Raw genomic sequence first — 14,158 nt, forward strand, 5'->3', positions numbered from 1 at the left:
GCCTTATCCGTTCCATCGATCTTGTTTAGCTAGCTACCTTGGGCACTAGCTGTCTTTTTACCCTCCACCCTATTGTTTCGATAGGTCTGTAGGTATAGATGTGTGTTCTGCACCATAATAGTATTCTGCGGGAATAGACCACCTTACACTGGATTTCCTAGTACGTTACTATCGTCAACCTTTCTTTTAGTAAACCCCGACTTCTTAGTTGCTAAATTCGATGGCCGGTTGTGATGGATGCGGAACTCTTACGCCTCTCAAAACCGAGACTCTGGAGATTACCTGACTAGTTGAGTTTAGCGGCTCGATCATAAACAGCTGAGCCGCGTAGCATCAGGCCGTTCATATAGAAAAGCGAACACTAACCCTCTCCCAGGACATGATGGCCGGGGAGACTTGTCGAATGGCACATCCATACGCAGTTATACGACGGATATACATGATTATATGGTAGATTGAATGGATAAAAGGTCAATATTATGATACCTGGCTGAATTATTTCTCAGGGTGGAGGTCATCCCCGAGCCGAAGACATACCCTGTGCTTGGCGCTATCAGGTTCTCAGAGGATACCAGCAACAGGTTGCATACAGCAAGGGACAAGGAGCGTCATGTCTAAGATGTCGTTAGCCTAGTCACAGTCTTCTAATCGGTTTCCTTCCCCTTACCCTTGCCGCTCTCGCCCTGGCCCTGGGAGTTCCAGGCCAGCCAGCCATCAGCGGTGTCGTTGTTGTCCGTCTCCCAATCATCGCCTTCGACAGGACCCACCCTAGATTTATCCTTCGAGTCCTTGCTGCTGCCTGGGTCACCATCCTTCTTCTCGTCCTTATTCTTGTCATTCTTTCTTTCTTCGTTTTGAGTCATGGTGTCGAGTCGGGGAAAGGTAGACTGATCTAGTAGTCAGTGTTCCCTTTGAAGTCCAGGGGATGCCAGAGCCTGTGTATAAATATCTGCTATCGTAGACGGCAGGAAATGCCGGTCAGCCCAATGCTGCCCTGAATATGTGTCGATGATATCAGAAATGCGATCTACTTCTTTTAAGGGTGTATGTAGCATACCTTACACAGCGATTGTTCATCAAGACTCGGATTCCACTCAAGGTGAGCAAAGAACAGTCCCTATTCTCGACGGTAGGTCTACACAAGAACAACCCAACTGCGCCATTTCGTTGACGGCCGTGATATGGTTGCGGACATAAGCGGCCGCGGGACAAAGCGGGCAACTAGCCTCCGATATTCAATGGCCTCATGAAAGAAAGTTCTTCTCGTAGGTAAGTTGCTCACCCTTGCGAGTCGCCGAATATGTTAGCGTAAGAACAAGCAAAGTTCATGAAAGTGCGAGATATCTCACTCACATGCACGGCGGGTCTCTCGCCCCTTGCCCCTAACACCAATGGCTCGCAGCACCCCACAAATCTTTAACCCGCATTCATATGCGACAAAGCAGGATAGAAGCTTTCGCTGCTTCCCGTGCGAATTCCGCGAATTTGCAGGCGTGCACAGACCGGCCTAGGATGAGTATATATTCTCAGTCACCTTCCCGCATCTTCCACCTTTTCCTTTTCATTCCTAAATCCATCCCGGGTTGGCCAAGTAGTTCATTCCGGGCAGCCCTGTGGATGGGTGCAAGCCCTGGCTTTCCGGAACAGCAGCCCATCTGCTGGATATTGAACACCTCCTTCAAACCGGCCGGCCATCCTCGCCTCCAAGGGTGAGCAGAGGGACATTCCACCCACCACTCAGGTATGTCCCCCCGTTCCCCCATTCCCATCTTGCGTTTCCCCTCGAAGCGTTCACCCCTCAACAGTCCCGCGAGTTTCGACACCCACTTACGCCACCGTCACCACGACTCTATTCTCTGGGAAGTACAAGTACGTTCTCCACCCCCACTGGTATGTATGATACCATCGCTTCAGAATAGGACGCAAGATTTCCAGTTGTTGCCGTCTATGCGAGAAGCAAAGATCGAAACACAAGGGCCCAATATGTCACGCCAGAACCCTCCTCTTCAATGGAGCGGCTAAGGAATCACCGGGCCTACAATCCCACAAGCCCTTCATCCTCTCTCATTCCCGTACACACATGCCGTTTTCCTTACTCAGACTGCGGCCGAGACAGAGGACTTCAGCTTGGCGTCGACCACGAAGACAGTAAATCCCTTCGTGGTTTTCGTAGGTGGTGTCCGGGCTCTCGTCTCAGTCCACCGTCATCGGCCGCGGTTAAGGGGATAAGTGAAGAAGACGTACCTTACTTTTTCCGCGCGGACCTCATTCCAGGTAAGTATTTCAGGGAAAGACGGGCACTTCCTACCTCTTTTCCCTGCAATGGCCGACGCGAAGATCAACCTCGCATTCTCTGACTTGCTTGGGATCGGATCACGCTTGCAACGATTCCAAGTCAAGAAGTGGGATGTACATTTTGTTTTCTGTTTCTCCGTTTAGTCACTTAGTTATAGTGATTTATGTTTTGTCGACTGCTTGGGTCTTCCTTCCCGCAGCGGATCTTGTGGAATTGGGGTGATTTACAGTAATTAGTTCCAGTGCGGTGTAGTGTAAGTCATTTTGGGGTTTAGCTGTTTGGTGTTTTGTGTGTTACAAGATGTATTATCCATTTTCTGTGACACTGGACATGTTTGACTCTGTGCTATTTCCTGAGTGATAGCAGTGCTGGTTGCGTTAAGGACAGCACGGCCTCGACTCCCTCTTGATATTGTTGCTCGGCACGACAGTGCTCCGCAAGACGCAATAGAAGACGATTGGTTGATGTCGGGTATCTATCTCTCGCAGCATCAGGTAAGTCGTAGGTTGATAGCTGCTAGTCCAGACAAGCGCCAGTTCTCCAGGTCCGGCACAAGGCTGAGGTGAACAAGAGATGGATTGCAGACCACCTGTTAATCCATCGCAGGTGCAAGGCCAGAATATCTGCGCATACGCTTCCGCTGGATGTCGCTCCCGAAAGGGAGAAAAGTGCGGTAATTAAGTCCACCCTGCGTTGTAGAAGTTGATCCCCTCCGAGTACTCGTTCGAACGCGTAAGTTGCTGTGTTTGCTTTGCTAGGCGTTTTTTTCCTTGGTCGGAAATACGTTTGGGGCGGTATTGCCCAAATGCGTGTATTTTGGAAGTTGGTATGTTGCAAGTAGCAAATGGAATGCTAAGAGGCGACTCGATATTACTTCGTTCTAGCACTATCGCGAAATGACTAAAGTAAGGTAAATTAAACCTAAAGAAAAGAAAAGGAATAAGGGATTCCAAGAACAAAATTATATTATTTGGAGAGCGTAACTATTAAAGATTAACCCTAAGAATATTAAGGAGGATACCTAGGTAAGTACACTACTTAAGGTAATTAATACCATTTCGTCTATAATAACGTCTTATTAATAAGATCGTTTATCTGATTAAAGAAATTATATAGATAGTCCGAATCGAATATAACTAGCTGAGAATATATCGACCTGATCTATTGAACTACCTACCTAATTAGATTACTTGAAATCCAAGATTCGAGACTATAGGTTTATGTCAGATCGAAAATTGGGATTGCTGTGAGAAAAGGAGAGTGAAAGGATGATTCGCATTGAAGGAGCAGCGTCTGCGTAGCTATCGCTTCTAAGGAGGTGGTAGGTGACAGTGTTGAACTCTGAACGTTCCAAAACTTCCGGCGAAGCCGGTAATTTATAGGCCCCTGACCCTGGCAGTGCCCCGCCTGCACCTGACACCCTCCTGCACCTGACAAGGTACTCCCCTTGCTTGGGTTCCTCCTGGAACCCGTACAGAGCTCTCTTCGACTGGCTAGCTGCGTAACAGGTGCTCCTTGACTGCGCGATCGTAGCTGCAACGAACTGATCTCTCGAAGGCTGAATCGAATTGGCTGACTGCAGCGAGCTGACTGACTCTCCCTCGAAGGCCGAATCGAACTGACTGACTGCCATCCGCAACTGCGTAAAAGGTGCTTTTTGACTGCGTAACTGTAGCTGCAACGAACTGACTGACTCTCGAAGGCTGAATCGCTGACTGCAGCGAGCTGACTGACTCTCCCTTAAAGACCGAATCGAACTGACTGACTGCCCTCTGCAACTGCGTAAAAGGTTTTTTTTTGACTGCGTTACCGTAGCTGCAATGAATTCTCGAAGACTGAATCGAACCGACTGACTTTCTCGAAGACTGAATCGAACCGACTGACTACCTCCCCTTCCCTAGGGTTCCTCCTGGAACCCGTACTCTGAATTGCTGGCTGGCGAAATCAGTTGCAGGCAGTGTTGTCTCAGAAGACCAACGCTCTTTTGCAGCGCCCACGCTCCTCCACAGCAGAGCTCCTAGTTGCCCTCGCTGCCCCTCCCGTGCCGCAGACTGGCTAGGTATTGCTACCCCCTTATCTCGCACCTCCCGAGCTGCCTGACGGCGGTAAGCGCTAGACTCACGCTTACCCAATGGGCTCGTTGACCGATTGCTCCTTTATAACGCCTTCCGAGCGCTGCGCCTGACAAGCGCTAGAGCTACCCTAACGGCCCGGCAGAGGTCCCTTCCAGGCGAGCGCTTGCGCCTCCCTGGCTCCCGCGTACAGGCCCACCGAACAGAGATACTGCTTAAGAGCAGGCCTACTCACGCGTTATCGTACAAGATCAACGCTCTTTGCAGCGCCCACGCTCCTCCACAGCAGAGCTCCCGGTTGCCCTCGCTGCCCCCTATCTCGTATCCCCCAAGTTGCCTGACGGCGGTAAGTGCTGGGCTTACACTTACCCAATGGGCTCGTTGACTGATTGCTCCTTTATAACGCCTTCCGAGCGCTGCGCCTGGCAAGCGCCAGAGCTACCTCAACGGCCCGGCAAAGGTCCCTTCCAGGCGAGCGCTTGCGCCTCCCTGGCTCCCACGTACAGGCCCACCGAACAGAGATACTGCTTAAGAGCAGGCCTACTCACGCGTTGTCTCTCAGGACCCAAACGCTCTTTTGTAGCGCCCACGCTCCTCCACAGCAGAGCTCCCGGTTGCCCTCGCTGCCCCCTATCTCGTTCCTCCAGGGTTGCTTGACGGCGGTAAGCGCTGGGCTCACGCTTACCCAATAGGCTCGTTGACCGATTGCTCCTTTTAACGCCTTTTAAGCGCTACGCCTAAGCGTTAGAGTAACCCCAACGGCCCAGCAGATCTTGCCTAATAGAGGGTCTCCCTCTATAGGACTTCTTGCAGCTCTCAAGGATTTCTCGCAGCTCTCAAACAGCGAACTCAATCCTGCCTAGCAGAGGGGCTCCCTCCTGCACAGGACTTCTTGCGGCTCTCAAGCAGCAAAACCAATTGCCTAGTAGAGGGGCTCCCTCCTACACAGGACTTCTCGCGGCTCTCAAGCAGCGATAACGTAGCTCCTAGACGTAAGCTAATCATAGGCAGTATACTGCCCTGCTGCAAGCACTTAGACAATCGAAACAGAAAGTAGTCAGGCCTGACTAAAGAGTACGTCACTCGACGATTGAAGGAACTGCTTCTTACATTACGTCATCTTTCTTCTCTTGCGTTTTTGTATGGTCCTAGCGCGTGCGGGGTAGCTGCGTAGCTTGGTAGCTGAACTTTGCGAATAACGTCATCTTGACGCTCGGTAGGCTGGCCAAATCTTCGAAGTGGTCTGACTTCCTCGAGCGTCTGCAATAGCTTCTGAGCTAGGGAGTCGCTGTTCGTAAGCTGCGCGCTCCTTCGGCGAATCTCCTAACGGTCTCCCGCCCTAAGGGTAGAGAGTTCAACGTGTCAGATCGAAAATTGGGATTGCTGTGAGAAAAGGAGAGTGAAAGGATGATTCGCATTGAAGGAGCAGCGTCTGCGTAGCTATCGCTTCTAAGGAGGTGGTAGGTGACAGTGTTGAACTCTGAACGTTCCAAAACTTCCGGCGAAGCCGGTAATTTATAGGCCCCTGACCCTGGCAGTGCCCCGCCTGCACCTGACACCCTCCTGCACCTGACAGTTTAGAAAAGTATCTGTCCTGCTCGGTCTCTAAAAGGAGTAACATCAAGGACAATTATCCCTCCCTTACTTGATCCTCGGTTCACTTTAGCAGCGTATAGGCAATAATATGCTATTTACTCTTCGCCTTATCCGGAGCTTCCACCTCTTCAAAACTTTTTATAAAGGCGATTCGGATCTACTCGGCAGGTACTTCGTTACTTGTATAATAGCGGGTAAGAATGCCGGAATTGCTCTATATATTCGTACTTCTCTTCGACTTCGATTTACTCTTGCTTGAGCCGACCGGCTATACATATAAGCGATGGATATACGGCGCCTCTTACGGATCCGAGTTCATCTAAATGAGTCTAGGTGATTAGTTCCGACTCGAGCCGGATAGCTGGTTTATCTAGCCTTAAAAGGAATACTTTACCCCTTAGTAATCCAGGCGAAATCCAATTTCCATATCGGTAGCTATAGAATATTCTTTTTCGTATATATTTATAAGTTTGCTATTATTAATTTCGTTAAGAAACTACTATAGTAACTTCTTTTAGGAAGGTATACTTAAGTATAGCTAAGGTTCAAACTGATATAGTAAAGGCGTTTAGCTGAAGACAGTCCTAGGCCTAGACGGCTACTAGGGGGTTCGAGAACGAGTACTCGCAGTCAGACAAAAGTAGAGACAGATATAAAAAGACTTAAACGTATTTAATTACTAATCTCTCGATATTGCGGGGTATAGACTCTCCTGGCTCGAGTGAATAGAGCATTCTACGAGTCAACTTTATGGTTGGGGCAACCGACAAGCATACGGTGGGAGTGCATCGTGTGTTCAGCTTCTGTAGCACGACTCTTGCCCTCTTGTTTATTGGCGGAAGATGCATGGCAAAGCGGGCGTGTCGTCGGCTCCTTGGCATGCTGTACGACACACGGAGAGGTGTTGTGATGAAGCGGGGACGTAAACCCAAAAACGACTGGATAAGAAATCGAATAACTCGCAGCACCGCGTCCCTTTCCGAGGAGATGCAGCGGCTCGCTGTCATCTACCCCTCATCATCTCTCACCTCGAAGCTTCCAAGTTGCTTTTCTTTTACGTTTTGTTTCTTTGTTTTGGGTCTGTAAATGCTTTGATCGTCTCTTATGACATGGGGAATCTTCGTGGCGTCGACGGTGGTCTCTTTGGATCTGTAGAGCCTTGTCCCCAATTACAGTATCGATACGATTGTGGTCGGTTTGGGATAATTTTATGTTGCGTGTTCTCTTGCAGCTGTAATAATCACTCACCTGGTGAGAAACCCCTCTTTGTTGACTCGGGAACAAGCTTCTCATTCTGAGATCCCGGACACATCGATATTTCTTTGCAACAAGCACCACGTGACCTGAGCTGGTACAAAATCCACCCCCGCTGCCTTCTGTCACTTCATTTCTCATCAGCTCTTTAATCGCACACCAAAACTCCCACCCAAGGCTCGCCGTCGCCTAGATTCGATGTCGTGGGCGCATTATCTCCCGGACGATCGCCTCAGATGGACGGCAGGCAATGATTCATACCCGATCTGGCCATCCGAGCCCAAGATACCCATCATTGAGAACATCGTGAGGTTGACCTTGTCGCGGCTTGGGGACGGCCATCAAGCGAAGGACCAATTCAGCGTTGAATTCTCCGCCGACGGCGCGCGCCACAAGGTTTACGAGGTCAAACATCCCTCATGGCCCATCTCGTATCTGTTCCGCGTGGCCATCGCTGTGGATCCGCGCCTGAAATTGGAGAGCGAAATGGCCACGCTTCACTTCCTGAGGCAGCACACCAGAATCCCGACTGCAAGGCCCATAGCCTAGAACTCGTCTGCAGACAACGAGCTAGGGTACGAGTGGTGCCTCATCGAAAAACAGCCGGGCGTCGAGCTGCGAGAAGTCTGGCGTCAAATGCCCTGGGAGAAGAAGCTAGATTTGGCCGATGAGCTCGCCGTCATTCTCTCGCAGCTCTGGAGTCCGAACCTCAAGTTTCGTGAGATCGGATCCCTCTATCTCAGCGACAGCACGCCTGGCGAGGTAATGGCAGGCGACGCGGGCAATCTCACATTTCACGTGGGACCCTGTATCGATGGCGCTTTCTTCGCTGGTCGACGCCGCTATCTAGATTGTCACCGTGGTCCCTACGTGTCGTGTCACAGTTGGTTGGCGTCCTTGATTCAGGTTGAGAGAGAGGTCGCGCGCATGGCTAAGGCATTGCTGGAGGATAAGGATGGAATGACGCCAGCCCACCAGGCCACAGACTGGACAGAGCTGGTCGAAGACGAGTTGGAACTCGACGACGAGGATGATTTCCTGGACGCCTATGAGGAGCTGATGGAAGTGTGTGACGACTATGTATCACTTCTACCTACGGTTCTCCCTCTTGAGGAGCCTCCCATGCGCGGCGTTAGGTCCGATATCAAGCCCCGTGACGCGCCCGTGGGCAGTAGTCAGGAATCTGATCGGATTTATGATAATTCGGCCCACTCGCACCCGCTCGCTGCTCGGTTCTCTCTTCATCACAGCGACTTGCGAGATGCCAACATCCTTGTTGATGCCGATACATTCAAGATGACGGCCATCATCGACTGGGAGACTGCCATGACCGTCCCCGACTGGTACGGCAGAGACTATCCTCTTTTATTCAAGGCAGATGACCCGCTAGATGAGCGAGAGCCTCCCGTGCCCGGAACGTACGACGAGGAGGATGAAAATTACAACGGTGCCATGGTGGCCAGTCGTGATCGCTGGGAACTGCGGCTTCTCCGGTCTCGGTTTGACGAGAAGCTCGCAAGTCTAGGTTGGAAAGACTGGGAACCCTCCTCTCGGATCGATAACGCCAAGCACTACTTCATTCAGGGGGTGGGTGAGCTGAACAATTCACTGAACAGGGCCAAGAGACGGATTAATTGGATCCAGGAAATCTTATCAGATAGTAGTCAGAATGCTGACGGGTAGATGGCTATTGACTGATGAGATTTGTGTTCGGAGCTTTCATGGGGCTCACTTGCAGCTGCCACTTTAGGGGTATGCTGGCCTAGATGAGCATTGTGAAACCAAACCACAAGAAAGTGCATGCTGATGAGATTGACTGGCTCGCTTCGGTTAGGAGGCTTAGCTTACAACAATGGGTAAGTACCTTAGCCCGGTTCACCGCTTTCTTACCGATCTCTGTCTACCTATCACGGCGGGGTCAATACTAGAGGATGAGTAAAATGCAGGTAAACCAAAGATATTTATATAGAGAAGTTTTAGTTACTTAGCTGTGAAAGCTGTTATGTACATGGATATATTGTATAAGGTACTTTATAACTACCGTATGAGGGTCCTGAGTGAAGTACTTAGGTAACTGTCAGAAGATAGCATATGCAGCTGCTTCCTCCGGTTGCTAACGCACTACACCAAAGGCAACCGTGCCTAGGGCAACCTCGATATGTCGCCCGCAGATCAACAGTACTGGGCCACACAACCCACGTGGACCTCGGCTGCTCTATTCCCGGCGCTATTTGCCTGTGAGCTCTGGGCTAACGGCATTAACTGCTCTTATATCTGCCCTGCTATCGACAACGCACTGCCCCTGTCTTACCAACAAGGAATGGCACAGCAACTAGGCTCTGCTTGAGAGCAGTCATTGCCCCTTCTCGAACCTACATAGTGAGATGCTCTCTACGCGGTTCGCGCGGTTCGAGGCAAAAACAGCGAGAGAGATCATGGGATAGGCGCGAAGCCAGGGAGGCGACATTTGAATTGGAAGCTAGGAACGAATGAGAAGTTGAACGAGTAATATACCGTATTTTGATATTTAATGTGTTTCGAACTCGCGCATCGCATCTCCCACAGAGAAGACGAGTTGGCAACGCATAAGTATATACAACAAATCAGAGGCCCCAAGATCACCCGCTCGACCCCGTCTTGCGACCATCGCAATCCTCGTCTGCCTACTAATCCTAGCCTTCACGGAGCGTACCTCCGGAGGATCGAGTTGTAGTTGGTGTACCCAGTTCCGGAAGGGGGCTCGAAGCTAAAGATATCTGCAACCGGAAGTTAGTCGTGCATACCCGCGGATAGCCAAAAAGTACTAAGTGCCATAAAACTCACAGTCCCCCCACCACGGACCACCCGCCCACCAGAGCGCGCCAGCCCACACATCACTGTTCGCCTGAAGATGATCAAGCAGTCCCGTCACCGCCGCCTGGCAGACGCCATTGGCGCCGCCGGCGAACTCGCCCAGCACGCCCATCTTGCCGTTGGCGCGCAGCCAGGCGGTCGCGCCGACGACGCGCTGGACGCCAATCTGGGCGCTAACGCACGTGTCGCTGGTGCCGGAGCCGTCGCTGTCCAGGTACTGGTGCATCTGGTAGACGAGCCTGTCCTGCGGGTCCGCCAGCGCCTTGAGGTTGTCGTTGGTCGTGTTCCAGGTCCACGCGCCCGTCCACGAGTTGCCCTCGACCCAGATGTACTGCGAGGTGGCGCCGGCGGCGCGCACGCCGTCGATGGCCGCCTGGTTGAGGCTGAGCACCAGCGCCTGGTCCATCGTGTGATACTCGTTGTTGGTGTCGAAGATGACGCGCGCGTTCGCGGCGAAGTGCCTGCCCACGTTGGTCCAGAAGGTCCGGAAGGCCGCCGTGTCGGTGATGACCTTGTCGTAGTAGCGGCCAAAGTTGTGCGGGTCCAGGACCACCCACGCCCCGGCGTTGGTGATGTAGTTGACCGAGTCGGTCAGGTTCTTGAGGTACCCCGCGTCAAAAGACGAAGTCAGCGTGTTGGGAACCAGGCGCTCCATGGAGAAAGCAACCCGAAAGGTATTGTAGCCCTGGCCGACCAAAGCCTAGATGTTGTTAGCAGCCACATTTCAGCGAGCTAGTACAGCACTAGAAGCCAAGGTAAGTGGTGGAATCGTAGTTCTTCAAGTTCTTTACCTGGATGGCCCCATTGTCCGGGAAGATGAACTCGGTGCCCCACCTGCCGGGGAAGATGCCCTTTCCAAACTCGGCGCCTGACTGGTTGACGCCAAACCACTTGAACTTTCCGCTGCCGGTGCCAGGGCTACTAGAGGCAGTAGAACTAGGGACGGACCGCGTGGTTGAGGTCACTATGGTAGTAGGTGAGGCCGCCCCCGGCTGGCATTGGCTATACCAGTCGTTTACGTAGACGCAGGTGTAGCCTGAGACACAGGCAGTCGATCCCTGGAAGTTGACACCGCCGCACTGCTGCCACGGCCCGTTCTGAGCCACAGCGCCGGTGGCGAGAACGCCGGCGAGAACTGAGGACTTCATGCTTAGCTTGCTACTTGATGAATGATGGTCCGGAAGTGATTGAGCAACGCACGCTCATGGGAGGGAGCCTTGAAGATGCGGGCCTGGACCTTTTATAGTCGGCATGGTCGAGCTGGTGAGTTCATGTCGGTCAGAAGCGAGAATGCGGCTCAAGCCTGCCAGCCCATACGTCTCTTCCAACACCAAGGATTTGCCATTGAAACCTCTCCAATTCCGGGGAAACATGCCTTGAATTGCGGGGCAGCGTTGCAACACGAACGCTCGGGTGTCTGCAAAATCAAGGATCTTGGGAGATCGTGGGAGCCACTGCAAGGAGACAGGCCCGCCGAAGTTCCCAGATCGGCGAATGGGAGGGCGGCAGGAGCCGACCCGGGTTCCGGAATTGGATTAAACTCGATCTTTGTCGGGCCGCCCCAAAACCGCGCCTCCTCTGATGGTAGGACATGGCATGATTTCAAGTCGCTGAGGGAGAAACCCGGTGGATCGCTGGTTTAGCGGTCCGAAACTGGCCCGGTTATGGGGACGGATGGAGGCACTCCGTTCATCATGTTTGGTAGATACGCCCGCCCACCAAGACCACGGTCTAGTCCGATAAGTATCTTGTGAAGTTCTCACGGCTGCTGAAACGCAGACTGCAGTTTTACATTTATCTTGCTACACTTCTAATCCTATCGCGATTGCGATGAAGGAATTGACTGCTATGACCGAAGGGCCTTTCTATAATTCTAAGCTGATTAGTACCAAGCCGTCAGCTGAGTTGAAAGAATCTTGGTTATTTGATGGCTTTCGACGAGGTTCTATTTCGTTACTCCGAGTGTTATTAGACTTTAGATCCTCCAACTGAGCTTTCCTCGTCGCCTGGCGGTACGGGTACGCTTCATTTCTATCGGTCGTATAACGCAGTGATCGCACAAGCAACCATCTATGGCCCCGGGGCAGCTGCGAGGGCGACTGAAATGGTTTGTGGTTCAAGGAGGGTGCCGAATTTGAACGGGTATCGAGTATTGTGTACAGCGTAACACACCGCGCTCCTACGTCGCCATTGAGTGCTCGAGAGGCCAGCATGGGGATGTATACTATGACAGGCAACTGCGTGTTCGAGTAAGGGAGGCAGTTGCAGTCATTCAGCACATAGAGTTCAGGTACCTAATACCAGATCCTGTCGGGATATGCAAGCAGGCGCAATGCCCCGACCTCAAAGCTTCCAAAACTAATGAGCAACTGAAGGTCAATTGGTTCTCGTCGCCCGTTGAGGACCTGCATTGATACCTAATGCTTGAAAGGTCAAAGTGAATGTATTAATATGCTGCAGTAGCTGTAAATGCTCGCACAACCATAAAATCTCGATCAAAGAAATCTCTTGAACAATGCCTCATGACTTTAATTCAGCGAAAATTAGATGATACATGAGTCACCAAACGAGTGCATTTCGTCCCGTCGTACGAATGGAAATATTTCAGGTATGCTCGGCAGAGCCGGGTGTCCGATAGAACACACCTTCCTCCTACGGACCGCAGGTACAGTTCATGTGGTGGGACTAGTGGAATCGGGCAGACCATTCGTCATGAACGTCCATGAACGGACAGACAAGGCACCGGAGAGGTGGATACTACCTGATACCCGACTTAAATAACTCGAATGGTCTGTATTCGACCGTACGACTTTCGCGTCTAAACCCATTCGTACAAATCTCCCTCGTCTTCGTACGGCCTATCATCAATTTGTAAACGAGGGCGTATATGCAAGGAACCGATCATGGCACCCAAGGAGCCAGCCGGTAGGGTGCATGAGGTTTGCACGAAACTCCTTTGCTTCTCTGGTTTCCGGTGCGCAATGGAGTGAGGCAACTTCAGTTGTGACAATTGCCTGGGACTTTCCTCATCTAAGCCAACAAAACCCCCGCAAACCCCCGCCCAAACTCATTCTACGAATTACAGTTTCCTCAGGTAGCATGTGATGATAAATGGCAATGTCCACTAGATTGACACGTGCACGATCCTGACCTCTAGGAACCTGAATCATGATGTTCCGGAATTGGAATCAAAACTGAAAATGGCAAAGGTTAGCGACACACCCCGGAGTTCGGAAAATACAGGTCTCAAGAGATGTAAATCCGCAGTGGCCAACACGAACTGTGCTCAAACGGCGCAGCGGCGGGCGATTGGAATCGTTGCAATTGAGCTGAGGAGCAGCAGATTCCACACGGTCTAGAACCGCCTCCGCACTTTTGGTCGGGCGCTTCCCACCAATCCGAGGACGGCATATGCGGACCGGACATGTCGCCGGCAGAAGACGGAATTGACAGCTGAGCTCGGCAGCAAACTCTGCTGCTTCGCGCCGATGCGGAACGCCACTGCAAAGGCGTGGCCGCATGCGCCAAGGCCCAATAACAGGGGCGGGATGCGCCCGCAGGCTGCAGAGGGATGGAGTTCTCTTCTGCAGCAGGTCAGCGCAAGGAATTCCCAATACCTCGTGTATCAACACGCCAAGTACCTTCCAAATGAGACGGTTCACGGCTCGGGTCGTGCGAGAAAACGATGCCGAGTCGGTGCTCAATCGGCTGGGGCTCAAAACATAAATGATGGGCGCTGGCTGTCCGCTGGGATGCAGGGTGTTGGTGTCGCTCGAGATCTTCGATCATTTCTGCGGGGCTGCGTCATAGGCTGGGGTGCCCTGCCACAGCAAGCCAAGTTACCCATCCCCTTATCACGTCACGCAGTACCACCAAGGTCAACACCATAAACCCTTCAAACTATTAATGGACGGCTTTACCACTTGGATTGACTCAGATACACTGAGCTCCTGTGTCACGCAAGACCTGAATATTATCTTCAAGAGTCGACGACAAACAATGGAAAACACAAATGTAAATACTTTTTGAAGTTGGCAACATCGGATCATATGGACTTGGACAAGGTTAACCGTTCTCTTAGACACCG

The 14,158-nt window shown here is 51.7% G+C and overlaps 4 protein-coding genes across 4 annotated transcripts; 2 read left to right on the forward strand and 2 right to left on the reverse strand.

Annotated features, from left to right (window-relative positions):
- Positions 1–561: 561 nt before the first annotated feature.
- On the reverse strand, positions 562–863 carry MFIFM68171_00928 (uncharacterized protein; the record flags this gene model as incomplete). The annotated part of the gene is made up of 2 exons (XM_071056350.1): positions 562–614; positions 668–863. The coding sequence occupies 2 exons, from the start codon at positions 861–863 to the stop codon at positions 562–564; spliced, it is 249 nt and encodes an 82-aa protein (XP_070912451.1).
- A 6,553-nt stretch (positions 864–7,416) lies between these two features.
- On the forward strand, positions 7,417–7,767 carry MFIFM68171_00929 (uncharacterized protein; the record flags this gene model as incomplete). The annotated part of the gene is made up of 1 exon (XM_071056351.1): positions 7,417–7,767. The coding sequence occupies one exon, from the start codon at positions 7,417–7,419 to the stop codon at positions 7,765–7,767; it is 351 nt and encodes a 116-aa protein (XP_070912452.1).
- Positions 7,768–7,854: 87 nt separating this feature from the next.
- MFIFM68171_00930 (uncharacterized protein) lies at positions 7,855–8,901 on the forward strand (the record flags this gene model as incomplete). The annotated part of the gene is made up of 2 exons (XM_071056352.1): positions 7,855–7,980; positions 8,125–8,901. The coding sequence occupies 2 exons, from the start codon at positions 7,855–7,857 to the stop codon at positions 8,899–8,901; spliced, it is 903 nt and encodes a 300-aa protein (XP_070912453.1).
- A 996-nt stretch (positions 8,902–9,897) lies between these two features.
- GH51 (Endoglucanase gh5-1) lies at positions 9,898–11,219 on the reverse strand (the record flags this gene model as incomplete). Its single annotated transcript, XM_071056353.1, has 3 exons — positions 9,898–9,974; positions 10,042–10,771; positions 10,863–11,219. The coding sequence occupies 3 exons, from the start codon at positions 11,217–11,219 to the stop codon at positions 9,898–9,900; spliced, it is 1,164 nt and encodes a 387-aa protein (XP_070912454.1).
- Between the last annotated feature and the right edge of the window lie 2,939 nt (positions 11,220–14,158).

Source organism: Madurella fahalii (assembly GCF_045866475.1).
Source record: "Madurella fahalii IFM 68171 DNA, scaffold_1, whole genome shotgun sequence".
Classification (NCBI taxonomy): Eukaryota; Fungi; Ascomycota; class Sordariomycetes; order Sordariales; genus Madurella; species Madurella fahalii.